This window comes from Triplophysa rosa, linkage group LG14 (genome assembly GCF_024868665.1).
Source record: "Triplophysa rosa linkage group LG14, Trosa_1v2, whole genome shotgun sequence".
In the NCBI taxonomy this organism is placed as follows: Eukaryota; Metazoa; Chordata; class Actinopteri; order Cypriniformes; family Nemacheilidae; genus Triplophysa; species Triplophysa rosa.
Window position 1 is genome coordinate 13,521,878 of NC_079903.1, and position 26,452 is coordinate 13,548,329.

At 42.7% G+C, this 26,452-nt stretch overlaps 1 protein-coding gene across 1 annotated transcript in view; it reads right to left on the bottom strand.

Moving 5' to 3' along the window:
• Nucleotides 1–594: 594 nt before the first annotated feature.
• Nucleotides 595–26,452, bottom strand: part of kmt2a (lysine (K)-specific methyltransferase 2A) — a 37,686-nt gene continuing 11,828 nt past the window's right edge. Inside the window, exons 2-35 of the mRNA XM_057350370.1 lie at nucleotides 26,027–26,096; nucleotides 22,522–25,799; nucleotides 22,256–22,433; nucleotides 21,946–22,171; nucleotides 21,779–21,840; nucleotides 21,207–21,686; nucleotides 21,038–21,102; nucleotides 19,282–19,512; nucleotides 19,052–19,198; nucleotides 18,349–18,444; nucleotides 18,140–18,260; nucleotides 17,952–18,065; nucleotides 17,620–17,804; nucleotides 17,358–17,531; nucleotides 17,092–17,202; nucleotides 16,927–17,000; nucleotides 14,561–14,772; nucleotides 13,991–14,091; nucleotides 13,741–13,878; nucleotides 13,438–13,596; nucleotides 13,224–13,341; nucleotides 13,076–13,151; nucleotides 12,830–12,990; nucleotides 12,591–12,743; nucleotides 8,067–12,492; nucleotides 7,920–7,988; nucleotides 7,763–7,839; nucleotides 7,461–7,583; nucleotides 7,140–7,214; nucleotides 6,869–7,043; nucleotides 5,486–5,593; nucleotides 5,313–5,396; nucleotides 5,088–5,217; nucleotides 595–5,000 (exon numbers count right to left, since the gene is read on the bottom strand). Of these exons, the coding sequence (XP_057206353.1) occupies nucleotides 4,725–5,000; nucleotides 5,088–5,217; nucleotides 5,313–5,396; nucleotides 5,486–5,593; nucleotides 6,869–7,043; nucleotides 7,140–7,214; nucleotides 7,461–7,583; nucleotides 7,763–7,839; nucleotides 7,920–7,988; nucleotides 8,067–12,492; nucleotides 12,591–12,743; nucleotides 12,830–12,990; nucleotides 13,076–13,151; nucleotides 13,224–13,341; nucleotides 13,438–13,596; nucleotides 13,741–13,878; nucleotides 13,991–14,091; nucleotides 14,561–14,772; nucleotides 16,927–17,000; nucleotides 17,092–17,202; nucleotides 17,358–17,531; nucleotides 17,620–17,804; nucleotides 17,952–18,065; nucleotides 18,140–18,260; nucleotides 18,349–18,444; nucleotides 19,052–19,198; nucleotides 19,282–19,512; nucleotides 21,038–21,102; nucleotides 21,207–21,686; nucleotides 21,779–21,840; nucleotides 21,946–22,171; nucleotides 22,256–22,433; nucleotides 22,522–25,799; nucleotides 26,027–26,096 (12,273 nt within the window). The 3' untranslated portion in view covers nucleotides 595–4,724. The remainder of the gene's footprint in view (nucleotides 5,001–5,087; nucleotides 5,218–5,312; nucleotides 5,397–5,485; nucleotides 5,594–6,868; nucleotides 7,044–7,139; nucleotides 7,215–7,460; nucleotides 7,584–7,762; nucleotides 7,840–7,919; nucleotides 7,989–8,066; nucleotides 12,493–12,590; nucleotides 12,744–12,829; nucleotides 12,991–13,075; nucleotides 13,152–13,223; nucleotides 13,342–13,437; nucleotides 13,597–13,740; nucleotides 13,879–13,990; nucleotides 14,092–14,560; nucleotides 14,773–16,926; nucleotides 17,001–17,091; nucleotides 17,203–17,357; nucleotides 17,532–17,619; nucleotides 17,805–17,951; nucleotides 18,066–18,139; nucleotides 18,261–18,348; nucleotides 18,445–19,051; nucleotides 19,199–19,281; nucleotides 19,513–21,037; nucleotides 21,103–21,206; nucleotides 21,687–21,778; nucleotides 21,841–21,945; nucleotides 22,172–22,255; nucleotides 22,434–22,521; nucleotides 25,800–26,026; nucleotides 26,097–26,452) is intronic.

A 26,452-nucleotide genomic window follows, 5' to 3' on the forward strand; every position in this document is an offset into this window, starting at 1 on the left:
CCATTTATAATGGCAAAAGGCTGTTTTGCTGTGAAGAATTTGCAAGAACAAAACCATTCAGGGATTAGAATCCTGTGGTCAACTGGGAAATTTAACAATTCTCGTTTTAAACAAGATCAGTGATCAATTGGCATAGGAAGAATGTAAATGATCTTGTAGGATTTATAGTCACCACATCAAGAGACAAAGTGCTCTTTGCATTTAAAGAATCATTTGTGGTTATGCCTCAATCCATTTAAGTCAGTAGCAAAAACAGACATAAATAGAAACTTGGGGAGGGGGGTTGATATATTACAGGTGGCACAGACATATGGTTCTGCTTACTTTGTTACTTGGCTCGATTATGAGGATAAAGCTTCCTCATTAAGGGTATCTGTGCCTATTAACAACACATCTTTAGAGCCTTGTAATTCCTATTATGGGTTTAATGGCTCATAAAAATTGGCTGAAATGCTTCAAGGGGACTTTCACGGGCCTACAGACTTTACATTATGAACAGCTGTACAGGACTCAACACCGTTCACATCTTGTTTAAAAGAGAAGGGATCACAAAATATTTTGTTAGTATGGTTTAAAAGACAAGACAAGTTTGAGTAAACAAGACATGTTTATTATTTAAACTATCACTTAAATAAAAAAGTGCATAGAAAATAAACATGATTAGAAATTTTCCTTTTTACAGTTATGTACAATTTTTTTCCTCATTATACATTCATCCTTAAGTAGTTTGTGGTTGACTATTTCAGGATTGACAATTTTCCTTCATTTTTCTATAAAATGGTAAAACACTGATGGGGCAAACTTGGAGAAAGTAAAAAAAAACTAAAACTGTCAGTATTCATATCAACATGAAATTCTTGAAGAGGAAAGGAAGCGTTCTTAAGACAAAGGAAAACTAAGGAGGAACAAATTAAAATCTCCCCGTCTCAAGGCTGCGACCTCTCTCGCTCCCTAAAGTACCTCAGATGGTCCGCAACACATTTCTGTACAAACTGAACCATACATTTCCATAAACAGGGAGCTGTGTCAACTGCTCTCAGAGGGAGCGTACGTGACACCTCTACCTCAGTGTAAATCTAGAGATGTTTCAACGTTTTCAGAAATAAATAAATAGAATGGTTACCATTACTTATTACAAAACATGACGTAAGAAAAAGTACAACTTAAGTCCCAATAGGATAGAGAGGTACAGGTGACACGGCTGGGTTCAGGCAAGAACTTTTTTCTCCTGATGTCCACAAATTGTTAAAAATGTACAAGTAAAATAAAGCAGACTACACCATCAAAAGCGGGAAAAAAAAGAAATACAGAAGTTTACAACCACATTTTACATGAACTTGTGTCATCATATAAATACCGCTCATTTCCAAATAAAATGCTAAAACGAAAAGAATTAAGAAAAACGGCAAAGCTCCGCTTGAGGGAACTTACACAGGCACAGAAAAACTGGTACTTGATCTTGATATTAAAATGATGCACATTAGTTACTCTTAAGTTTACCTGTAACACAAAACCATTAGATTATACACTGAACATTGCAATTAACCATTATGAAGTTGCTGTTTGCTACCGTAACTAAGTTTGTCTGACCATTCCGTATATTGTGTAGATATTGAAGTACAAGTTACTATTCATACACGTTTAGTTTATATATATATATCCACCTATATTGTGTGTGTACATATTGTAGGTTATAATTACAGGTGTGGTACCACATGCGTGGTGTGGAAGAGTAAAGTCCAGGAAAACAACAGAGCATGTCTGCTTCTGCAACACTGACTGAGCACTATCACGTCGGTTTGTGGAGCGTCTGAAGTTGTACTGATGTCTGTGCAGGAGTCTATTTCAAAGCCCTTTGTAACTGCATTACAAAAGAAAATATATTACTAAAATAAAATCTTATTTCGTTAGACTGAGCAATAGTTTCTGTATAACCCTGCAAAGATTGCCATTTGTGTATTACCCTCCCATTTTATGAAATACAAATCCTGTATCTTCCCAGCCTTTCTTGTTGGAAAAAATGAAGGAAATAAATTCGTAAGATCAAGAATACATTCAACAACGGCCAAGCTGCAGAATTCAGCACATCCCTGTTCCACAGGGGTGCCAGGAAGGTCGGGCAGACCCCGAATATCCCTGAAATAATAATGGCTAAACCACGATTCCATAACAAAACACGCATATACAATGATAAACGTATGCGTGCGCAACATACAGAACTCAGATCTTCAGTGCTGTAGTCAAAGTGAAATGCTGGGAAATGATCAACAGTGATATTGGGAAGGGGAAGTCTGCAGTGGCTGAGAAAAAAAAGTATCAAAAACCTGCGAGGCAATGAGAGAAACTGGCCTTAATAGTGGCTCGTTGAGGAAGCCACAGTTGCACAAAGCAGCTTTGTGAAGAGGTATTTACAGACCCCAAATCGTTCCGCAATACCCGTCCACATCCTCGTGCTACAGCATCCCTTTAAAAAGCATCAGAACTTCGGTGAAAAACAAAACAATACAGTCAAACTTCAAGTGGATTGTTTACCCATAAAAGGAATCTGTTTGTGCCCTAGGTTTCTGCAATCCCCAAGAGATGCATGCCGGCAAACGTCTACACTGTCAAGACACACGGGGGGATTTTTCCATAACAAATTTACTTAGAAGGCACCAAACTTCATATCTTAAAGAACCATGGAAGAACAATCCACATAATAATACAAGTCACATCTGTGTTGCCATAACAGTTGCCTTATTTTAAAAGGGGTCAAACAAAACCCTTAAAAGGGCATGGATAAAAACAAGCACGATGGGTATTATAGAGAAAAGAGCGATGATACAAGCACAAAATGTGCATTGAATGGCTAGCTGGAGCCACAGTGCCAAGGCAACACGTGTTGAAGACTGGGAAGACGACTAATCTTCAGTGCACAAGACAATGAGGAAAAACAGAGAGCCCGCTGCCCTCCAATCCTCCATATATATAGTGCTTTAGAAGTAGTTTTACATGGGAAAGCCTCCGTGGCAAATTCCTTGCATTACACCAATCTCTAAGAAAATATTTTGATATAACAAAATATATGGAATAAACTTTGGAACTTGTCAGTTGCTAGAATGGCAGAGAATGATTCCACGCATCTTTTCTACATTTTACTCTTGAGAGGAAATGCGCGACGTTTACAAATAGATAAGAGGGCTTTGAAGGGGAAGGTGGGCTGTTCCTAAATGTGATTGTAAGGCTGGCACAAAGAGAGTCAAATCAAACATATCTGCACTTGCGACTCCCTTAAAATCTTCACAGCTCACTAAACCTAATATGAAATGTTCATGCTTGATTGGGTTGGCAATGTGAGCCACTGGTGGACCGCATTCTGTGGGAACAGTAACCGCTTCAGTCTTTGGAATAGAAAAGAAAATTTGGCCTACAAAAAATATAAACAAAAAATCTTTCAAAGAGACAGCGCTATAAAAATGTCTGGGCAAAGCATTAGTGTTGTAAATCTCTACAATTTCCTACAAAAATGTTGACAAAATAAATACGTTTTATTAAAAATATAAATACAATCATTACACAGTAAGTGCTATTTCCCAATGAGTGCTTTTTAGTTCTTTGTATAGAAAAATATACATATTATATACACACTGAATAAATGATACTTCTTTGTCAGTAAGAGAAATAAAAGTATTAAATCGTCTCAAACATGATCTTAATAATTGTGTACATAACCACAAGCTTAGGGAGAATTAATTTCCCTTTGCCGAGACACAATAAATAAACAGGCTATAGCATTTGGACTCTGACAAGATCAATTAAATCGTACAAATTTTATAGCACATGCAAATAATCTTCTGCAATGAAATGTGATTTAGCTACTCTTTCTTTGAATGACTATAAAAATGGACAGTAAAATAAAACAAATGCAATTCCCCCAGACCTCAGAAGCTGTGGTCAATTGGCTGTCAGTCCACCAGGATCTCAGCCCAGCCAGCCCCTAAAACTCACCTCCTCTCCTAAAATGTATGCTGGCCTACTCTTCCCATGTCAAACACACTATGCATACTCACGTTTCTTTCTACCATTGACAAAATTAAGCTTTTTCGCAGATTAAAAATTAATTCCTGGGACCACTGCTCCCCCTAGTGTTTCCCCTTATTTATCTCTGCATACAAGGTGATATTTACAGTGTCTTCCATAAGAGAATCAGGCCCAGCTTGGAAAGGACGACCATGGATGCTCTAAAGGCTTCAATGTACATTCAAAAAGGGAGAGAAGTTTAAACAGGTCAGGCTAAAAACAAGAGGATTATGTACTGACTGCAGTTCATCAGTCTATAAAGATTAAATCTTTCCCTTCCAAAATTGCACTTTGGTGAAAAATGGAACAATGTGGCAACGTTTTAGTAATTCAGGCTCGTAAGCAAGGGCAGGCCAGACTCAATACAAATTTAAAACAGTTCACCGTCTTAAAAAACGAAATTAAACAAAACAAATAAAATATCATATACAAAAGTTAAGAATGGGGGGGCACAAATCTCTTAAATTGGGCATTTAATGAGGACATAAAGATGATCCTCTCTGTTGCGACTCTCCTCATTTGCCTTTTTTTTTAAATACAAACTTAAGAGGCACAATACTATGAACCCTCCGATAACCTGAGCCTGCTTCAATAATAAAACATTTTTTAAAAGTTATACACTCTTTTTACGCATTTCACAGATGGTTTCAGCTTGTGAATTGCTTTCAATTGAGAAACTTGCGACACTTCTTTGCCCCACAGTTGCAAGGCAGCTTATTGCCTGGATCTTCAATGGGGAACTTGTAATCGTATGTGAGCTCCTCTCCTCTATAGATTTTGCGCATGGCGAAAATGACAATGTGCTTCTGACCATCGATGCTGGCGACACGGGAGAAACAATTGGGCTCGCAGGAGTGGTTAATGAAACGAGCTGCATTGCCGTGCATGGTGGCATCAACGACTTCATAATCATCAATACGAAACATGTAGCAGCCAATGCCCTGAGAGTGAAAAGAGGACAAAACTCTGTGAGGAACACTGAAGATACTGCATTTACAGGTCATGAGGAATCTGTGTTAGGTTTTTACCTTGCCATCGTAGTACTTCTCCCGCTTGTCAGTGAGAACAGAGCGTATGACAGTCCCAGAATACTCGATCACCATCTCTCCAGCATCAATGTTTCTTTTGCAGAACAAACCTCTGCCATGAATGGCTGATCTGTGAACATTACAAGATTGCCTTAAACAGTAAAGAAAAGAGGAAACCTGCTTTATTTTTTCTTCCTTAAGGTTTATAATATAAAGCTTTCATACCTGTAGACACCTACAGCCTCGCTGGATGTTTTCTTCAAGTGCCGGAACCTCATAGGAAGTGGTAACTCCATGCTGGTGGCCCGTCTGTGAAAAGAAATGGGGAAAAACAACAGGTGTTGGACGATTTGGTCCAAAGAGGAAAAGCGAGAACAAAAGTCATTAAGGTGACTCACCGAGCAGATTTCAGCTGCATTTCCTCATCATCTTCCTCCTGGGGGTAGTATTCAGGAGACTGACGATGCTTTGATGCCAGGAAATTAAACATGTCCAGAGCTGATCTCCTATGAACAGACAATTACGAATTAGAAGGATAAAAGTCAGGTACTTACATGACATGCTATAGATGGGGATGTACTGTAGGGCTGAAGCGATTCCTCGAGTTGCTCGAGTTATTCGAATACAAAAAAATCATCGCTTTGTTTAATCATTTAACTACAGTACACACGGAGCGCTGCATTTCCCCACGGATCGTTATTCCTAACGCACAGCCCGCAAAACTCTATTCATGTTACAGGGCTCTCAAGTCTCATGCATTCACCGTCACTGTTTTAGTCTATTTTGCGAGTGAAACTTGTTTTCCGGCTGCATTGAGTCCATCAAACTAGATGCGGACCAGTGGATGCCGAATCCTGTTATTTACACATGTCATCTGGCTGTTCTGCGTGTCTGAGTGAATGAACTGCACAGTTTAACGTGCTACACGTTTGTCTGCGTCTGCACTTTATGAGGACATGAACTTCACATCCAGAGTTACATTTTATTGTTTGAGTGAAGAAACAGACACTAAAAAATAAGCATCTTCCGACAACCTGCCAAAATAAAAGTCTGGTTAACTCTGTATTTTATGTGGACAAATATATTACTAATTAATAGTAAAAAAAAGAAACTAAAACTAATTTAGATAAACTAAATGCATCATGCATAAACTGAAGTTAGTTGTTTACCTTGGAAATGATTCTGTCTATTTTTATGAATGTTTCTTATTTATACATTTGTATTATATGTGATATAATGTAATGTATTAAATGGGTTAACTTTTCACAGATATTAATGTATGCAATTTCAGCAATAAAATTTTATTTTTTTCTAAAAAGGAAACAAATTAGTTGTTCATTTTAAGAGACCCGTCTTATTTTCTCTTGTATATTTAGTATTGCTCTTTAATAAAGAAAAGAGTATTTATTACCCGAATACCCGATTAATCGATAGAAAAATCTGTAGAATACTCGATTAATAAAATAATCGATAGCTGCAGCCCTAATGTACTGCATCATACCAAACAATCAGTCATTTAGGATTTTAAAGATTAACTACAGAACAACAGTGTTACGACCCCAGGCATGGCATTTACGCATTTGGCAGACGCTTTTATCCAAAGCGACTTACATTGCATTATACTATGCGTTATTTTTTTGTATCCAAGTATGTGCAATCCCCTGGGATCGAACCCACGACCTTGGCATTGCTAGTGCCATGCTCTATAATCATTGAGCTACAGGAAAGCAGACAACAGGCAGCAGATGAAACAACAGGCAGCGGGTTCTCAGGACAAATACCTGTGGTACACCTCAGCACGGGCGGATCCGTGCGGGTTGATAGGAGGGTCATCTGGCTCCTCTTGTTTGTGGAAGCGGAACTTGTAGTTTCGACAATGCCTTGCTCCATAAAGCTGTTCCAGTAGAAACACTACAGCATCATGGACCACACCCAGCATCTTCAACCCATTCACTCCTGAAAGACAAGACATTCAATACAAAATGTGAATGGATGAGTAAGCAATAGCAATGTTTTGTATACAAATGGAAAAAACACATCTCAACATCTTACCGTCAAACGAAAGAGCCTTGAGTCTAGCATTGGACCGAGCTTCTTGTACCTTATCTGTCAGATACTTCCATGCCTCTGAAAATAAATAGGAATTTGAAACAGGAAATTAACTCCAGACTGAGTGGGTCAGAAATGACATTTTTTTACACCCTCATAACATAAAATTTACAACTAATTTTGATAACCGACTTTAATTTAATTTATAAATTACTTCACAAATGCTTTCTGTAAATATCAATACATCTGTCTAATTACCGATAATAATTAGACTTCATATAGAAGCTATAACCTTGAAATACGCATTATTTGTATCTCACTTACCTTCAATACTTTCACAGCGAATCTGAAATCCGTCATCACTGCAGATTTCAAACATAAGCCCTTTCCTGGGTTTGTAGTCCAAAGAAGAGTCTCTCCCACTGTCCCTGTGATCGGGTGATTCCACTGAAAACACATTTGATCATTTCTCATCATTATTACTTGACAGTCCTGCAATAGTGTTGGGAAAAAATCTGGCCCAAAAATCTATAACTAAACTAAACAGACACTAATAAGAGCCTCTGTGACATGAAATTTATAAACAGAAATCATCCAGTTATGTGACAGTAGCTTTTTTCACTCACCCGCAGTCTTTGGGTTCTTATCACAAGTAGCTATGGTCGTTTGTTTAAGTGAATCAGCTCTCATAGTCACAGAATTGCTACAAAGAAAAATGTGTGTTAAACTAGCTAAGAGACAATTGTGCAAAATGAAAACGTGCAGATCTTTGTTCTTCGTTACCTCTTTTTTGAACCACTTTCATTAGACTGCCCTGTATCCATTGGCTCAGGTGATGAAAGTTCCTGGTCCCTACAATAAACGTACATTTGAAATAATATTCACTCACCAACCATAAGCACAATACATTGTGAAATATCATGTTCTTACCCTGTAAAAGACGAGGCTTGAATTGCAGAGATGTCAACCGTTAGTATATCTGACTGAAGTCCTTTATGTTTCTTTCCACCGCTCTTATCTGAGCTTGGTCGAGGCCGTTTAGCTTTTTGCTTTCCTTTTGCCGTGGAGGCACGTCCAGCAGGCGACTTAAAGGATTGTAGCTGATGCGGTGGTCGTGCAATGGGAGAGGTTCGTGAGCTCTGCGTCAGGACTCCAAGCACATGACCTTTGTTTAGTTCTCGAGTAACAGGATAAGGGGCGAGAGCCACCTGACCCATTGAACTTGCACTCGGGTCAACAGTTTTATCCGTCAGGACCCGACCGACTGAATGCTGGAGATGAACGCTGCCCTCCTTGTCCACCTGTTGGTTGACAGACATGCTTATATTTTGGTTTGGGGGAAAAACGCAGATGCTGCTAGCAATGGATGTCTGGACAGGATTAGTAAGCTGAGACATCATCGGGGTTCCCGAATGAAGAACCATCTGTTGCTCTGGGAGGCCCAGGTTGTGAGTGTTGGCTTTGATAAGCAGGTTACTTATAGGTCCTGTGATGTCTGTCGAGCTAATGAGGCCTGGAGCACTCAGTGACACCGAGCCTGCCCCCAAAAAGTTTCCAGGTGCACTCTGAGCCACCGACACCACGTTTAAAAGAGACTGATTTGGGTTGAGCCCTGACACTGTACACGGCAGCAGGTGAGTTGAGGAATCATGTCCCAGCATGCCAGGCTGTGCTGTGGTGGAAATGGGCATGGGTTGTGGAAGGAGAGTAGGTTCCAAATACATCACCCCTGCTTTGGGTCGTTTTATGATGTTGGGAATTTTGCGATGAGGTGTGGTCGTCGCGGTTATCAGGCCTGGCTGGGCAGGGATTCCTGCAGCAAATTGTGAAGGCGAAAGGTTTATAAGGGTCATGTTGGGCCCAACATCTGAAGGAGCAAGTGTGGGTTGACTCTTTGAACGTGCCGGTTTCTTGCTCTTATGGGAATGAAGACGTGAAATACGTTTCTTGCCTTGAACAGAGGGGAGCATGGGAGGAGCTGTCATAATGGATGAGGCACTAGCGACACTAGTAGAATTATCGTGCCTGTGTCTTGCCTCAGTTACGCCAATCTGGCCATCATGAGAGGGGACTCCTATGAGGAGGCCTGATGTGGTGCTTGGAATAACCGATTGGAAACCTGTCTGAGTGGTAGTAGTAAATGCATGGATTTGTGGGTGGTGAGAAACGGGAACTAATCCTTTTCCACCAGCAGGAAAAATGGACTGTGAGGTGGAGATGCCAGCACTGAGGCCTGTCAAAACAGGGGCGCTCGTGTTCATGACACTTGTTCCAGATGAGGCGATCTGAATCTTTTGTGTTAAACCGTTAGGAAGGGTTTGCAATACATAGAGTGGCTGTAGATGTTGGTTTAGCACTATCAGTTTCTCTGGACAAGGTTTTATTTGAGAGGCAGTAGCTTGAACAGCCGAGCTTGTGATCGGAGCAGGACCTGAACTGATTGTGGCTGCAGGAGTGAACTTCTGACTTTGGAGAGGAACAGTGGGCGAACTAGGTAAACCTGGTGTGCTTGTAGTTCTTGTCGGATCTTGGCTCCCCGTGTCTGCCACTCCAGGACTCGCAATGTGGTCGCCATCAATGCGTGCTGGAATAAAATGTTCTGGAGTCATGTGACCTTCTGGAACCTGGGAATCTCCACATCTGTCCTGTGGGCTTTTGGTGGATACGGTGACACCTGTTCTTTGTTTCTTCTCACTTTTTTCTTCTCCAGATTCCTCTGTGGTGAGTGCCAACATGGTGCGCTCTGAGGTTTCAGAGATGAGTGAGCCATGATTCTGGTTGTTTACCGTTGGACTCCGGGTTGTTAAAACAGAGAGGTCGGAGGGCAGCTCGAGAGGAAGAACGTAGGGCTCTTCTACGGCAATTGAACTGTTCACTCCGCTCTCCACAGATTCGGCACTAGGCAACGGCTGAGTGAAATCTTCAAACAGCATGTCCTTCCTTTGGTTAACGTCCACCCCGTAACTCTGATCTAAAGAGAAGGGTTCAGCAGAAGGAGCTTCTGTCTGCTGTCCTAACGCCTGCATTGACGGGGTATTCAGCACAAATTCCATTATATCAGACGGCAGGATGTTACCACAGTCGTCACTGTTGTTGTTATCAGAATCAGACTTGAGGAGATCAGTGCTAAGAGACAACTGAGAATCAAGAGTGTCTTGTCCCTGTGTTTTCACACTCCCTAACGGAAGACAGTTATCCTTCTGATTTTTACGACTGTTACAGCTACCACCCCCTGCACTCGTGGTATTCTCTGCCTCTTTCCCTGAGTCGATACTTAATTTGTCAGCCCTGCTTTCTCTTCCCTTCCTCTTTGTTGAACTTTTGTGTGTGGATGAAGTAGTGGCAGTGGTCGTACTGCTGGTGCTTATACTAACATCGCTCTCAGAACCATCATCCACACCATCCAGCTGACCGATCTGTTGCAGTTCCAAATTTTTGGTTGCGGTCGACACCTCGTCGCTATCTTCATCCTGCTCCTTCGCCTGATCCCTCAAGAACCTGTGGATTTGTGACCCTCTTCCTAAACACTGATCAATGCCAGCAATTGGTGGAAGACCAGAGTTAGGGTTTATGATAGTGCGTGTGAAGTTATAATAGTATGCATCCTTGTTCGAACCAATTCCTCCCTCCTCGTCCTCTCCGCTGTCTGCCGAGGAAGATGTGCTCATATCATCTGCTCCATCTACTTGTCCTTCAGCCGAGCGTTTGCTGCTCCCCGTCCGCTTTCTCATGGAGAATTCCCCGCTGCTGTAGAAGGGTATGTCTTCCTCACCATATGATCGCACACCATAGAAAGGGGTTAATCCAAAGAACATGTTGGATCGCGCACGGGCGCTCCGCCTTGGGTATCTGCGCTTCGCTGAACCCGCTGAACCGTCACTGTCTTCCTCATGGTGTTTATCAACACTGCCTTCATCTTCTAAATTATGATCCTCTCCTTCATCAGCACACATATGGTCCATAAGATGCCCTTCCGAATCGTCCGGGTGGATGTGGCTGTCGGACTCAGAACTTTCAGAGCTTGCAGATGGGGAGAAAACCATTGTTCGAGAGGACCTTCTTTGGGGGCCCTGGCTGCCGGTCGTGACAGGGTTTGTGTTAGGGGATATGCCAACAGCTTTGGTTCCGTTAGGATCCATTTTCAAAGGCAGTCTCTCTCTCTGTTTCTTTTCAACTGGAGCAACTTCTTTAGATGATTTAGAGTGTACGTGTGGTGGCTTGATACTTCTCTCAACTCCTGTTTTTGTCTGAATAGCCTCCACTGCTGAAGCATGCTTTTTCTCGAGGCTAAATCTGTCTTTGGACTTTAATGGCTTTTCCCCTTCCTTTTGATCCAATTTATTAACTTCCACTGTGCCAGAAAGTGTGTTAAGGCTCAGTGCTGTGGCTTTATTGCTACTGTTGTTTGCTGTTGGACCTTGAGCTGCTTTGACGCCACTGCTTTTTGAGTTGCTGTTGAGAACCTGGTTTCTGTTTTGAGGAGTTTCTTTTCTTTCTCTTGATGCATCTCTGGTCACATTCATTTTAGCTTTGGAGTGTTTTTCTTTGGTGCTAGAAGTTCCATGACTAGCAATCATGGCAGGACCCGCCTGGACACCACGCTTTATGTCCTCTTCTCCCACCTTTGCACCAGATGTCCAGAGAGGCTTCATTGCTGCTGCTGGAGCTGGGCCAGACACATAGTCATGGGACTTCCTACCTCCACTTTTGCTGTAAACCGGCTGAGGCAAACCAGTCTTTCCTGTGTCTTTTGATGCAGACACTGATGTAACATTACCTTCTTTAACTGGATTAGCTTTGTCTTTTGGAAGAGTGGCAGGTGGATGACTGGACGTAAAAGTGGCTCCAGCCGGAAGGTCGGTATCTTTTGTGGCTTGCTTCCCCTTCTCTGTTCTTAAACTGCCACTTCCTCTCTGATGCCCTGTCAAAACGGCAGTTCCAAGAGGTGGTGACACCTGACTTATGGTAGTTGGTTGCGATGATTTCAAACTGTCACCCTCTGACTGCTTTTTGGTACCATCTATTCGTTCAGTGAAACCAAAATTGAGTCGACGTTGTGCCCCACTGTTTATTGCATTAGCCTCTCGACTGTGAGATGTTTCTCCAGATGTTGCTCTTCCTTTTCCCATGTCCCTGGTTATGGTTTCCTTGGAGGTTGAGGACAGGAAGACAGCAAATGGATTACCGGTCTGACCAGATACTGTTCCTCCCTGTGGAGGGGAGGAAACCTTTTGCCTGTGCGGTTGAGGGGAGACAGAGGAAGTGCTGTGTCGGCGAGATCCGATGCTTCGTAGATTTGAACTCAGCAAAGGGTCCCCCACAGTCACAATTTCATGGACTGATCTGGTAAAACCATCTTTAAGAAAAAAGAAAAAGAAAAATCACTATAGCTTTGAAAAATATTTTTTCAGGATAAAACCATGTAAAAAATATGATGTCTTATGTAACTAATACCTGGGGAGGGAAGCGGTCTGGTAGTGGGAGAACGATGACATGGTGGGTAGCTGGGGTGTCGGTTTCTAAAATAAACCCTTGGTTTTGGTCTGGAAGGCACATTCTGGGGTTTTATGGAATCTGTGGGTCCAGGCAAAGCCAAATCCACTTCAACTGAAATGTTAAGAAACAAAAAGTATTTTAAAAAGCATAACAAATGTTTGAACGAAGACCATTAAATGTTACATGAATCTTTTTACCTGATATAGGTGGAGGACTATGAGCCACTGTGCGGTTGTCCTCTGTAACTGATGAAATGTTATCAATATTTTCTGTCATAGAGGACCGGCACATCAGAATTCTACATTTATAGACGCAACGCTTGCGGGCATCCAGGGTACTCCAGTAGACCCGTGAGCATCTGGCCAAATAAAAAAATGGTTAGAAAAAATTACAACTTTTTTATCTCGAGTGTTCTCAATAACATATTAATTTTGCAAACTTACTGATATCCCACAGGAAACAGCTTCTCACAATCTGACAATTCAGTTAGCATACCAAAACAGTCGATGGTCATAGACCCTGTACCGAAAAAAGTATGTTTTAGACCTTTGTTCATAAATGAGAAACATGTAAAGACATATAGAAACAGACCTATCATCATGTGGATGCTGTTTGGCTCCAGCCCATTACTAAACTTCTTTCTCAGACTAATCCCTCCAAAGTCCACAAGGATCCTCCGAGTCACTTCAAAGCCTGACTCTGGTACCACCTTTAAAACAGATTTGTCACTTGCAATAAATAAAAAATAAAAGATAGACAAGACATCACTAGTCCATTACCTGGTCACCGAGATTTCATTTCTTACCTCGCCCTTTATCAGAGTTCTGTGACGCTGACAGTAAACTTTCTTGTCCTCTAAAAAAGCACACTGCTGCTGACGGGCACACATGAAGTGATAGTTACTGGTACAGGAGGTCAGGCAACAACTCACTGTGGCTCCAGGTTTGCGACAATTCTCACATCGCTGAGAAAACAAAGTGGTCTATTTTTAGGTGAAAGACTTGTTGTCAACAGCATTTTTAGTAAGCATAAAAGTACATAAATGGTATATTGTAGCACTCTAAATCAATGAACAAACATGACATGGCATATGGCTTCGATTACGTACCAGCTGTTTGCCTCGGCTGACTGCCATATGGACATTTTTGAGAGAACCATCAACATCCTCAAACACCTCTGCTGACCACAAAGCACAATTCACATGGGTCCACTCATTCTTACCAATATAAAGCAATCTCCCACAGTCCTAAAAAACAGATTACAAAACAAACATGGCCAAATTAGAGTAGAATCACAAATCCATGAATCACAAATCATCTGTATGTGCTACTGTATTTTTTGGGTGAGTGATCACTCACATTTGTATTCTCATCTCCATAATTCAGACAAAGAGCACACTGTCTGTTGTCACCGACATCAGGGGGAGGGGGAAGCTCAGGGATGTCTTCATGACTCAAGTCTGAACACAAGAGACAACCCTGTGTAAGTGATCTACAAACACATTTTAAATATCTGTTTGTACTGAAAACATAAGCAAAATATGAATTTCCTTCCCCTGAAACAGCACTCAAATTTTAATTCAGCCAGAGAGAAAAAGATTAGTCACCAGATTACTCATCCTAACATTATTCCAAACCTATCAGAATTACTTGTAAATTCAGTTTTCATGGTATTTTTTAAATTGTGCTTTATAGCCCTGTTAAGCCGGTAAATATTACAATATCATTAAAGAGGTTCATGTAACCTGCACACTATATTGCACGGCATATTCCAAGTATGAGAAACCATATCTTAGTTTGTAAAAAAATGTTTGGATAAATGTAAGCCCAGTTCTCCAAAGGCAACAGACAAAAGGATGACAAACATGAGTATATGTTGAGGAAATTTTTAAATTCAGCTTTGGCAGTGCTTTGAAATGAATTTTTCACCATGGATAAGCTTGGGTGGTGGAGGTGGTGGTGGTGGTGGTGTGGGGATCATCGGAGAATCAGGCTCTCCAGGGGCTTTAGGTCGCGGAGCAGGGATGATCTTTTTCATGAGCAGAGGTTGCTCAGCTCTGGCTATCTCCTCTCTCTCCTGCCACTGGGCATAGTTGTGGTCCAAGGAAGGGGGCAGCACAGCATTCGGAAGTAGTCCGCAACTGCAAAAGGACAGAGGCCCAACAGTGCTCAGTTATCTGTGTCTTTGATGTATGACATTAGACATGAATAAAGTCATCAATTAGGGGTGTGATGAGACCCTTATCACACGAGACTGGGTTCACGAGAACGAGACCAAGACTTTTTTTAAAGAAATCCTCAATTAAATATATAGGGAAAATGGTCTTTTATTCACATTAAAAACACAATATGCAAAAAATGTATTTAGACATTATAAAATCAACTTGTACTTCATGAAACAAATTAAATTTCTATTTTAATGCATTATATTATGCAGTAATAAATATGTAAATACTACTAAATGTTTTGTCACAAACTCAACTAGCAGGCAGTAATTGCACAAAAATTATGCTTTGTTTTCTTAATGGGCGCAGCTTTTAGTAAAGAGCTGTGATTGTTTTCTCTATATGCTTTTGCATAGTGCTCGTGTTAGCAGAGGTGGCGATCATATCACACTGCCAATCCTCCTTCCTCCACTGACTGAACCCTCAACAACCTTCAGAAAAACAGTTAAAACTACATAAACACATCATGTTTTATGCTTATTTTGCACATAAGAGACAGATGATCTGTTTTTGAAGAGGTTTGCCTGTGACTGTACTTAAAAAAACGTAATGTGAACTTGCAATTAGGGCTGTCACAATTATGAAATTTGATTGACGATTAATTGTCTAATAAATCATTGCGATTATGGCGATTAATTGTCTGTTTTAGGGCTTTGGCGATTATGACGATTAATTGTCTGTTTTTGAGCTTTGACATTTAATTCTCATTCATTTTTGATTCAGCAATTGAAACGACCATATTGTTCTGAATACAAGACTATGTTTTTTTCTTGGAAATACATCGGAAAAAATTGGGTCATCATATATTTAAGGTTTAGGCTTTTACTGTCAATAATACAACCACCAAACACTTGTAAATGAAGTAAATTGATCAGGTGTGAATTGAAGCCACCATTAAAATTTGATTTCAAATTTTTTTCTCACTTGCAAGACTACAGTAAAATTTTACTTGCGTGTTAATGAAATATTGGTAGACTGGTTTTCACACTGAGATTTGCTTAAATAATATTAAATTGTACTGCAGGTAATTTGTATGTTTTTTTTTTTTTTTTTAAGTGATTGTGTTGTGGTGGTACATTTTACAAGTATTACCATGCTTTAGTAATAATATATACACTAAAATATGCAATATGCAGATGCACTACAGCTTTCCCTAGTGTCTTCTATAGAGATGTGCAATAATTGCGATGGTCTGAAACCATCGCGATGAGGTCAAACAATCGCGATGAGACGATTATTTAATAATCGTGACAGCCCTACTTGCAATTGCTATATTGTACTTGTGGTACAATCTGCTGCTGTCCAGCCACGTGCTGCGCACCCCTGAAGTGCTGCTGGCAGCACGAACGGCCGTTAATACTAGTGCTTATGCACGAGCCGCTGCAGACACGTGAAGAGAGATGCGTGAATGCTGAAGCCCGTCTGTTAGCGCGTTTACATGGGTGGGAAAGTAGCTCTGCAGGATGTAAAATCACGTTGTCTATTAATTGCGTGAGGATATTGTGTTCTTTCGAGACCAGTCGTGCCACACCCCTATAATCTACACATTAATTTAGAGAGAAACAATTAGGCCTTGGAATTACGAGTATAGTACAGTGTATTTAAAACCGCGTGACAAAGTCTAAAGAGCCTAAAAGCTTGTAAAAAGTAGTCATGTTATTTCTTTTTGAAGATTACTCGAGTCATGTCCAGTACACATGCACAAAAAACTGTTCTTAATAATTCATGGCAACAAATGAAGTCTACAAACAGGCAAACCAACCGCAAGACTTGTCAAAGCACCAATGTGAAATGTGACACTGTCTGCCAACCTCAAACAATGGAACTAGACCATACAGGCTTCATTCCCTATGGGAAGGTGATATTTCTGCTCTAGAGGAGAGCAAAGAATAGACAGACACCTGGCAGTAAGCTTTGCATTTTTAAGACTTTATTCACTACGATCACTGGCCTTACTTTTTTGCATCTTTATTAATTTCTTTTACATCCTAAAAAGATATTTAAAATTATGTAATGAAATGTTTAAAGCCAAAATTAATATTGCAAATCAATTTCTGGGTAAAGACTTACTTGGAAGCAACTTTGTGCGTCTCCCAGAATTTGGACTCCTTCACTCCAAACCATGGAAAAACCCGCTCCATTTGCTGTAACCAAAAAACAGTACCATTAGCAACAACAAAGTAGGTGGACAAGATGTTCCACTGTCAAAAACTGCGTCCAATATCTTTAACTCACCCGAATAAAGAAGGACTTGATCATGCTGTTGGCCTTTCTGCTCTCCATCTGACCACCATCCGAATTGAAGGCTGTCTGGATGATTTTTACAATGTCATCACTGAACTCCAGCTGAAATATAAGAGCAGAAAATGACACCTGGTAATCTGTTCTACGTGACCTGCATCTGAACCTTAGTGCATTAGACGCTCAAACAGCAGCAAGAATAGAAACATAAAAGCTACTCCACGTATCTATTCAATAGGGAGGCGATGAAATATTCTTACAAGAGATTTATAGCATCCTGAATCCATTTTCTTCTCCACGGACTCCAAATCGAGAGGTGAATCATTTGGTGGCAACACCTCTGTCAGCACAGGTGGGTCAGGACCCTCGGGGGAACGGCGTGAGGGAAGTCTCTCTTCTGTTTCTGGGTTGAGCTCAGGTGGTTTCATAACGGCCTGAGACGAAGATGAAGGCATCAGCAAAAAATACAGTAAAACGGCTGTAACAACCTCCTTTGGTCTAATCTTGTAGGTGGAAGCTCACCTGTCTATAACGAAGCAGGTGTGTGGATGTGCGAGAGTTGAGCAGGGCAGTGAGAACCTGTCGCATGGATTTCTGAATCTCTTTCTCCAGGACATCACGCCACTCAGTGTGATGGGGCTCAGTGCATTTTACGCAGGTATAGGCAACATTCTCAGGCAGGTTCGACAGGAGCTCATACATGTCATCTAAATAAAAAAGATAAAGATTAAGCTTTTAAGTATGTAGGTTGTAACTCCAAAGCAAAGCAATTAGCTTTGTCACATTGGTTGGTAAACATTGTATAGTCAGACTAAGCCAACGAAATTCAAATGTAGTTAAAACAGACAACTTACCGGTTAAATGTTCACATTTGGCATGAACACAGCAATCACACTTCCTGCACTTCACCAGTTTGCTTTCATAGTCATCGTCGTCATAGCACTTATTACAGAGCGGGCAAAAGTTGCCTGGGATACAAAAATGATTGAGTACACTATTTACTGTGTACATACCATAAAAAACAACTGTGATATATACTGACCTTTAGCTATGAGTTTGGCACAGTCATGACACAGAGAGAAATCATGTGACCACTGGGCATCCCAAGCTTTCCCTGGTTTAGTGGCCCCACAACTCTTACAGCGTACACATTTGGTGCAAATCTGTGGCAGAGGGGAAAATAATTATTGGCAAATGCCGCAAAAGCACCACAGATGTTACAGACATCTGAGGCTGTGTGTGTGTATGTACCCAGACTCTCTTCTTCTTGGTGGGTCTGGTAGGGTGGTTGGGTCCCAGGCACTCAGGGTGAAAGCTGTTTCGGCACTTGTCGCACTCCAGTAGTTGCTAGAAGATGTTAAGAATAAAGCTTTTAAAAACATCTTGGTTTTCAACTTCACAGTTGTTTTCCATTGCAACTTGCAAGTAATAGTGTACAAAAAGGAAATGATAACTCCAGAGAGCAGACACGTGTTTGCCTTTTATACGGATATATTTTTAAAAGGCACATACCAAATGAGGACATTTATCAGGATGTTGTTAAAAATGTAGCAGCAAATTTTGAGATGAGGGGAAAAAGTTTTAGATCCAAGCTAATTCATGCTTTAATAATTATGCCTGTCCATTATTCTTTAACCATTCCAGCAGAATGAATCATATCCTTTTGGCCCTGATGGTCACATCACTACTATCAGAACAAAAGAAGAGAACTACTTGAGAATCATGACATAAATTTGTATCATAATACACTGGTCAAAAACTTCTCTTTCCCCTAAATCTGGAGGCTCCACCTCTTCCAACACCTCCTGAACACCAGCAAATTTGGACATTCAGGGTTTTGGAAGGACAGCAACGATATATATATATATATATATATATATATATATATATATATACTTAAAGGGTTGTAAAATCTAAAGTGATCACAAGAAATGTAAGTGTACACAACTCTTACTTTGGTTTTCTGATACTTCCGGCCACAAACATGGCAAAAGCGACACCGGCGGCAGCACCAGTTCTCCCACTGTTCCTCATGGGGGCGCTCTGTCTCTCCCAAGCAGAAAAGGTGGAAAGGCTCACAACACACCTGACAGAAAACAAACTACAAACAGCAAGCCGTAAGTACATTTCCACTCATGTTTTGCATTTTCTTTATACACAACTTAAAAACAAGCGAAGGCCTACCTCAGTGTTACCGCTGCTGGCACAAAGAAAGCACACCACCCGTGGGGTGATTGGCACGGAGGTAAGAATGCTGAGCCCACCCATCTCCCAGACATTCTCAATGTCATGATCCTCCTTGAAATCTACTCTGATTCGATGCACTCCATCGTAGGGCGCTTTCTGCTTGGTGGTGCCCCCAGCCGAGGGAGTGCTCTGGGAGTTTAAAGTACTGCTGTCTGGTTTGGTGGGTAACTGTCCAGGAGACAAAAACATTGCATTTATAAAATAGTTAGGTTAGTGCAGGGCTGTACATGCTACGAAAAAAATCGGTCTGTGAAAAGAATAAATTTCCCAGTGTAGCACGCATGCGATACAGTTTTGCACTGAGTTAGGCAGAGCTGATTGCAATGTCAAGTGTGTTTGTCGTTGTGCTTGTTGGTATGTGAGGTTAACTGATGGCACATAGCTATTTATTTTAGTTTTTGCGATTAAAACTTGTTTTCTGGCTGCATTGAGTCCATATATCTAGAGCCTTATGATTTGTTTGATGTGTGAAAAAGTGGAAGGAATCACGAAAGCGGAATTGGTCATCTGCCTGTTCTGCGCATGTATGAGTTGCACAGTTTAACATACAACACACATGACCCTCGTGGATTTGTCTGCATATCACTGTATGAGGACATGAACACAAGAGCTTCATCTCCTGAGCTGCTCTAAAAATTTATTTTCCGAACATTTCACTATTTGAGAAGCTGCCGTCAAACACACACTTAAGGCGTCATCTCGACAACCCGCCAAAATAAAAGTCTGATTAATTTGAACAAAATGAAAAAATAATTTACTTGTAGTAAATTGATAATAGGGTTGGGCCGATAGACGATGACATCGTCCATCGCCGATGGCTGACAGCCATCACGATGTTGGTCCGGCATCGTGATTCCCCTGCATGATGCAATTTTCGTCATCAGGCGGGTCGTCCGCACATCCCGTCCGCGTACAGCACATTCCCAAGACAAATGTTGACAGCCGAGTCCACAGTATGACATTCTGCACATGTGTCGAGCTCGTCCATTCATGCTTATCCGCAGTGGAAGCTTGATTTGGAAGCTGCGCGACGCGTGTGTAGAATGTCATACTGTACTCGTGTGCGAGACGGACGTAGAAAGTGAACGCAAACAGTGAATCGTATTAATGCGCTCACGTTGTGTGTGTGTGTGAAAACTTGTAAATGACCTGAACTGTGCGCATCCGCAATGGCAGCGGGAAACATCAGTGCCACATGACCCGCGCAGTTGACTTATCACACACACACAGCCTACACTGGTGTGCTCACGATCTACTCGTCTTTCCACGTTATAAGATATAACAACCGGAAGAAATTCCAAATTTGCAGGTCGTACATGTGCGAGTACTTGTGAAAAAAAATCATGCTGTCTTGAAAACTGGTCACAAAATGTGTTTTGGTCGCAGTCTGGAGCACTGATATAATTGTTTTTTATGTTTTGGCAGATGGCCATCTAGCAAACTGATATACCCCAATCATGGCCCTAATTTATTTCTGTATGTAACAATGTCCTTTGTCAGTTCCCTGCTTATTTATGTGATGGCCTGCACTTCAAAGATGACTACAGACATTTTATACTTGTGCTACAACGGTTTGGCCTGTGCTACAAAATTGTAAACCTCTGAAGCACCAGTGCTATGTGCAAAAAAAGTTAACGTAAAGCCCTGGGTTAGTGTTCATAAAATCAATTTAAAAAAATCAAAAATAACTTGCCTTCTCTTTTGGTTTAGGCTTGGTTGGTTGTACACATCGGGTGGCCTGTTTCTTTTGCTTTGCTTCTGATGCGAAAATATAACATTATATTAAAACAAAAACTATGTTTTATAAGCAGATTTACAAACGGTACATCATACATACAGTCTGTCATATGGCTTCTCCAAACCTGTGTCTATAGTAGAACTGGGCTGACTTTGCTGCTGAGATTTCTTGGGCTCAATGGTTTGGGAATTTGAAAGGCCTTCCTTTTTTGCTGGCACTTGGCTTTGCTGCTGCAAGGACTGCTGGGATTGTGCTGGTGGCGATGATGGGGCAGCATGCAAAGAAGTGGCTGATGGACTGGCCTGCTGCTTCCGTTCCTTCCTGGAAGCAGAGCTCGAAGGGGCCTGAGAATGCTTGGAATCGCCAGAAGGACTAGAGAGCGGGGGGTGCTTTGGGGAGGAAGATGGTGAGGATGGTGATGCAGGCTGCGTCTGGTTATGTTTGTCCTCTCCCTGGAAAGGCGGTGGAGTTTCACTTTTCTTACGGGGCGGGTCTTCTTTTGGAGAAGAGGCTGGTTTGGGGCTTGCTTCAGAACACTGCGATTTGACATGGTGATGTGCATCCTTTTTTTCGGACCATTTATTTCTCCTCTTATCTTTTTTACCTGTAGTTAATGCAGAAGAGAATGAGAACTGAACTACAGCAAAACTGAGATCACCTCTGGTTTTTAAAGGAATATTCCTTAAAAAAAATCACCTTTTGCCTGCTTCTGAATAAACTTTGACGGCATCCACTGCAAGTTCTGACATTTTCTTACTCTGTGACAAAACAAACATACATGTCAAAGCTTTCTGGAAATGATACTTTAATGGCGTAAAACCTAAAACCACAGTAGTGCTAACAAATATCAATTTTACACTCACTTGCAACATTGTTTTTTAATGTTGCGTCCCCCAAATTTGGGCTTATCCAAGCAGTTAGTGCAGACCCCACAGTCATTCGGGACCTGGCAGCCTGGACACTGCCCGCAGCGTCGAGAGCGCCGACCCTTCCTGGGAGGGGCCTCCTGGACTGTTTTTTGCCTTGTTACTGGCTTAATGGGAGGTGTGGATGGCTCTGCCTCCTCTGACCCCGCAACTGACGATTTGTCTAATGAAGTTGATCATCAACAAATTAAGTCCAATAACACTTATAATGCAAATCATACAAAATTTCTCAAAGCTGTTTTCTCACCATCATTTCCCATGGAAGACAAGATCTTTTCTCTCTCCTCCCATGGCAAGGCACTAAGGGTAGGCATATCATCTGGGAACACAGCACGGTTGCGACCCAGAGCTACAGCTGCACGACGACACACATGCTTTATGCGTGGGCCATGGACTGACGTCTCTGAGGAGTCACTCTCCTGACCCTAAAAAAGAAACAATTGGAAATTATACTTTGTATAGCTTTTCCAAATCTAGAAGTAAAAACCATAAACTGCTATCAGAAGAACATACCTGCAATTTTGGCAGATCACCCGGTTGTAACTCTCTCTTCTCTATCTTATTGAGCTGTGCTTTAGCCTTTCTCAGCAGTTTTACAACACGCCTGTCTGTACTTGGACTCCATGTTAGTGATGTGGTTACAGGTGTTTTTCTCATCTGCCCCGCCTGGGTAGGAGCACTCAACCTTTCCTTGTCCTTCTCCCTCTCTACACCCTCCGTTTCAATACTTTTCTCAGAAGGTCTGCCTTTTTTTGGAAGACGACCCTTGGATGGCAAGGCCCCAATTGACTGCATTGATGCAGACTCAGTCGGGGAGGCCTCTGCACCAGAATCGACCATGACTGATTTCTTACGACCAGGTGTTTTTTTCTGGGTAAGAGACTCTTCAACATCCCTCTCCTCCACCACAAAGAGGCTAGATGTAGAACTGGGGGAAACCTCTGATGAAAGGCTCCTCCCTCTCCTTTCCCAATCTTTCCTTCCATCTCTCTTGTTTTCTTTTTCACGTTCCCTAGCCTTCTCTGCTTCCCTGTCCTTCTCCCTTGGACCCGTGTCTCTTGTACCAGAGGCACTGCGTTCTCTTCCTGCCTTTCCAGAAGTTTGAGCATTGGGTGTAAAAAGTGAGAATATCTGTGAGGATGAAGCAGAACCCCTGCTTACACCGAGACCCCCGGCTGCTCGTCTCCCAGCCGCAACCCCAGTCAGGCCAATGGAGCCTGATGGAAAGCTGCTGAAAGCTTGATTTAAGGCACTAGCAACAAGCGGACTGACTCCAGGCAACGGGCTAGAATTGCCAGTCACGCTTATGGGAACAGAACTGCTCAACACGGATTGTTCAGAGGGGGATTTCCCTGTCTGAACTCCTGACTGACTGCTCCTGGTAGTCATGGAGTGTGAGGGTGACCTGGGTTGTCCACGGGAGAACCTAGACCCCTTTCTCTTTTTGCTTGATGTTGGCGAGACTTGAAGTGGGGACAGGGAGCCAGGACTGCTGCCTGATGAGGATGGGAGGGTGACTGACTCAAAGATGCGGGAATGAGCCGCACTCGGAGTGAAGAGTGCGGGGCGTAGTAGAGGGCTGTGCTTTTTGAGTGGTGTATCAAAGCGAGACGAAGGTTGCTGGTGGTGATGATGCAGGGGGGAGAAGAGCCTGGTACTGGAGCCAGTTGCACTGCCTGGTGCAGGGAATACACCAGGTGCAATGCCACCTCCGCTAGGCCCTGGAGGAATGAGTCCCACATCTTCAGCAGTGAGCGGCGGAGGACGAAAGTTGTCAAATGTGGGCTTGCGAATAAGGCCCTCCTTTGCGTACTTCGCAGAGGAGAAGTACTTACTTTCGGCACATGACAGAGACGTCCAGCGAAAAGTGGGCTCACGTAATATGGAGCGACGTTTATCGTGAGCGCTGGAGAGGGAGGTGGGCAGGAAGGGGGCAACTGAATGCGGCAGCATCCATGAAGAGTGGGAGTGATGCTCAGATGTATTGGCTGGAGCTGCTTGGGGAGGCTGAGGAGGGCTGAGAAGAGGAGGTGGTGGGGGGGAAGAGGAAGAAGATGCTGTGGAAGAGGCTTGTTGAGATCCGGGCTGTGTTGACATCAAAACCCCTGTGGCTGGGCTGATAATAGCCTGTTTCCTTCCACTAACCAGAATACCTCTACCACGTGCCACTAAAGACCCCCTCCTGTGACTTTGACCTCTGCGACCCCGCCTGCTGCGTGCCAACACTACATGGTCTGGCTCTGGCTCAGATGGTGGTGATGGTGGGTGTGAGGCGTGGTGCATGCTCATCTTCGCCTCTCCCTGAAAGGCAGGGGAATGATCGGGTTCTTCAGAGAGGGCCTGGGTGCCCTCGGAGGCCTGCGAGTCACAGGAAGAGTCGTCAAGGCTTGGACTGCTGGATCGAGATGACTCACCAGAGGAGAGCTGAGAGGAATGCTGAGAAACAGCACTGGAGCCACAGGAGGCCGCACTGCTACTGAAACGTCCATTGCTAGCGCTGTTGTTGCAGCTGCTGTTGAGGAGAGTCACCGCTACCGTGGTGGCACTCGTGGTCGAGACAGGAGGTGGTGGGGGTGGGAGAGAATCAACAGCAGGCCTTGCCCCTGGTGTGGCAGCAGCTCCACTCGTGACCGGTGTTGTGGAAACAAGGGCGGGGGAGGATGACGTTACCGGTTGGGGTGCCGAGGCAGAGTCCAATCGTGCAATTTTTGTGTGTGGCGGTGGAGTGCTGAAACTGGCCTCATCAATGAAGCGCTTTGGAGTCTTGATGATGCGCAAGGACACTGTGCTCACAACAGGCATGATAAACTGCCTGATATTCGTTAGCTGTGTTCGCCTCCTGTGCCTGCCACCCTCAAGACTTCCAGATCCCTGGGTGCCTATAGCCTCTTTCTCCAAGAGTTTCTTTTTCTGAGCTCCCTTCTTGGCCCGTTGTAGAAGCTGCTTTGCAATAGTGGCATCAGTGCGTTTGGAGGAAGGGACAACACGCACAGGCTTGATATGACGAGGGCTCTGACGTAACCCTAAGGGCCTCCCAAGTTTAGAAGGTGTTACTGGGTTGACTGCTGGGGGTGAGACGTGGGGACCTGGGCTAGTGCGTTCATCAGCAGGATAAGAAGCCCTGAGCTTGATATCGTGTGGTGTGCTGGGACCTAAATCTTGTACCTGACGAACCCTGAAGGCTTTATGTTTGGCAGTCCCAGGCACTGTAGAGGACAACTCATGGAGCGAGGAGGCAATAGCAGCCTGAGCAGCGGCCTCAGCTTTGAGGCGCTCAGCAGAAGGCGGTCTGCCACGTTTCCTTTTTTGCCCGACAGGAACTGGGATACCTTTTCCCCCAATGGCCTTTAGCCTAGACTTCAGTGGGCTCAGTTTGACATCCTGAAGTCTTTTCAGTTTGGTCACCTTGGATCCCCGGCTGATTTTGTGAAGCTTTGCCTCAGATCCCTGATGCTGCCCAGACCCAAGCAGAGTTTGCCTTTTCTCCTCATCTTCATCCTCTGCTGTGTCCTTGCGACATGTGGGGCTGGAGATGCATTCCTGTGCTGCATCCCTACCATCTTCAGGCAGTACATGGCTGCTCTGTTGCCAGCTTCTCTGGCTGGCAGAAGCAGGTGGGCGGCCTCTTCTTTTCTCTCCAGAGCCAGGGGGTCTCCCTGGTGGTCGTTTAACCTTCTCTGTAGGAACTGTGGTGACAGGCAAAGAGGTTGTCTCAACACTAGGGCCAACTCTCTGTGTAGCCAGAGCCCTCGGAGGACGTCCTCTGGGCTTCTTTTCTGGTGTGACAGGACCTGACAAAAAACAAAAGCATTATTTAAAGCCTGAAATATTAGAAACTTGCAGATACAAATCAAGATCTTTTTTCTATACCCCTCATAAACAGTTACATGGCAAAAGAGCAATGTAGAAAAGAAAGTACAATTTAAAATATGGCAATTCCACGTCACATTTAGCGATACTGGAGAACACATAAGAAAATTAAGACATGGAATTAAAGATCAAGTAAAAGGTACTTCACCTATTGACGTCCTTCCTGGGCTTTGTATTGTTCTGCTTTCATTGACTGGATCAAAGCCACCAAATTCTTCCTATAGAAAGAAAAAAGATTCAATTAACTTTACAATATAGGTCAGTGTATGCAATGTAATCTTATGGGTAATTTTCCAAAATAAATGCCCCTGAGGTATAAATCTGTCTTTATGTGTGATATGACTCACTTTTTTGTTACACTCCCATAAATGAGAAAACGCTGAGCCAGGAGACCACTCATAATGTTAGTGATTCTCAGTTTGAAACCATACCAGACCTAACGGTCGGTTGCAGTTCAAGAGTGAAATGTTGCCCTAATCTCTAAACCTGCACTGAACATACAGTACATTCATTTTAACATTAATAACTTTAAAAGAAAACTAAAGTGTTGTTTTTGCTGAAATGAGATTAACAA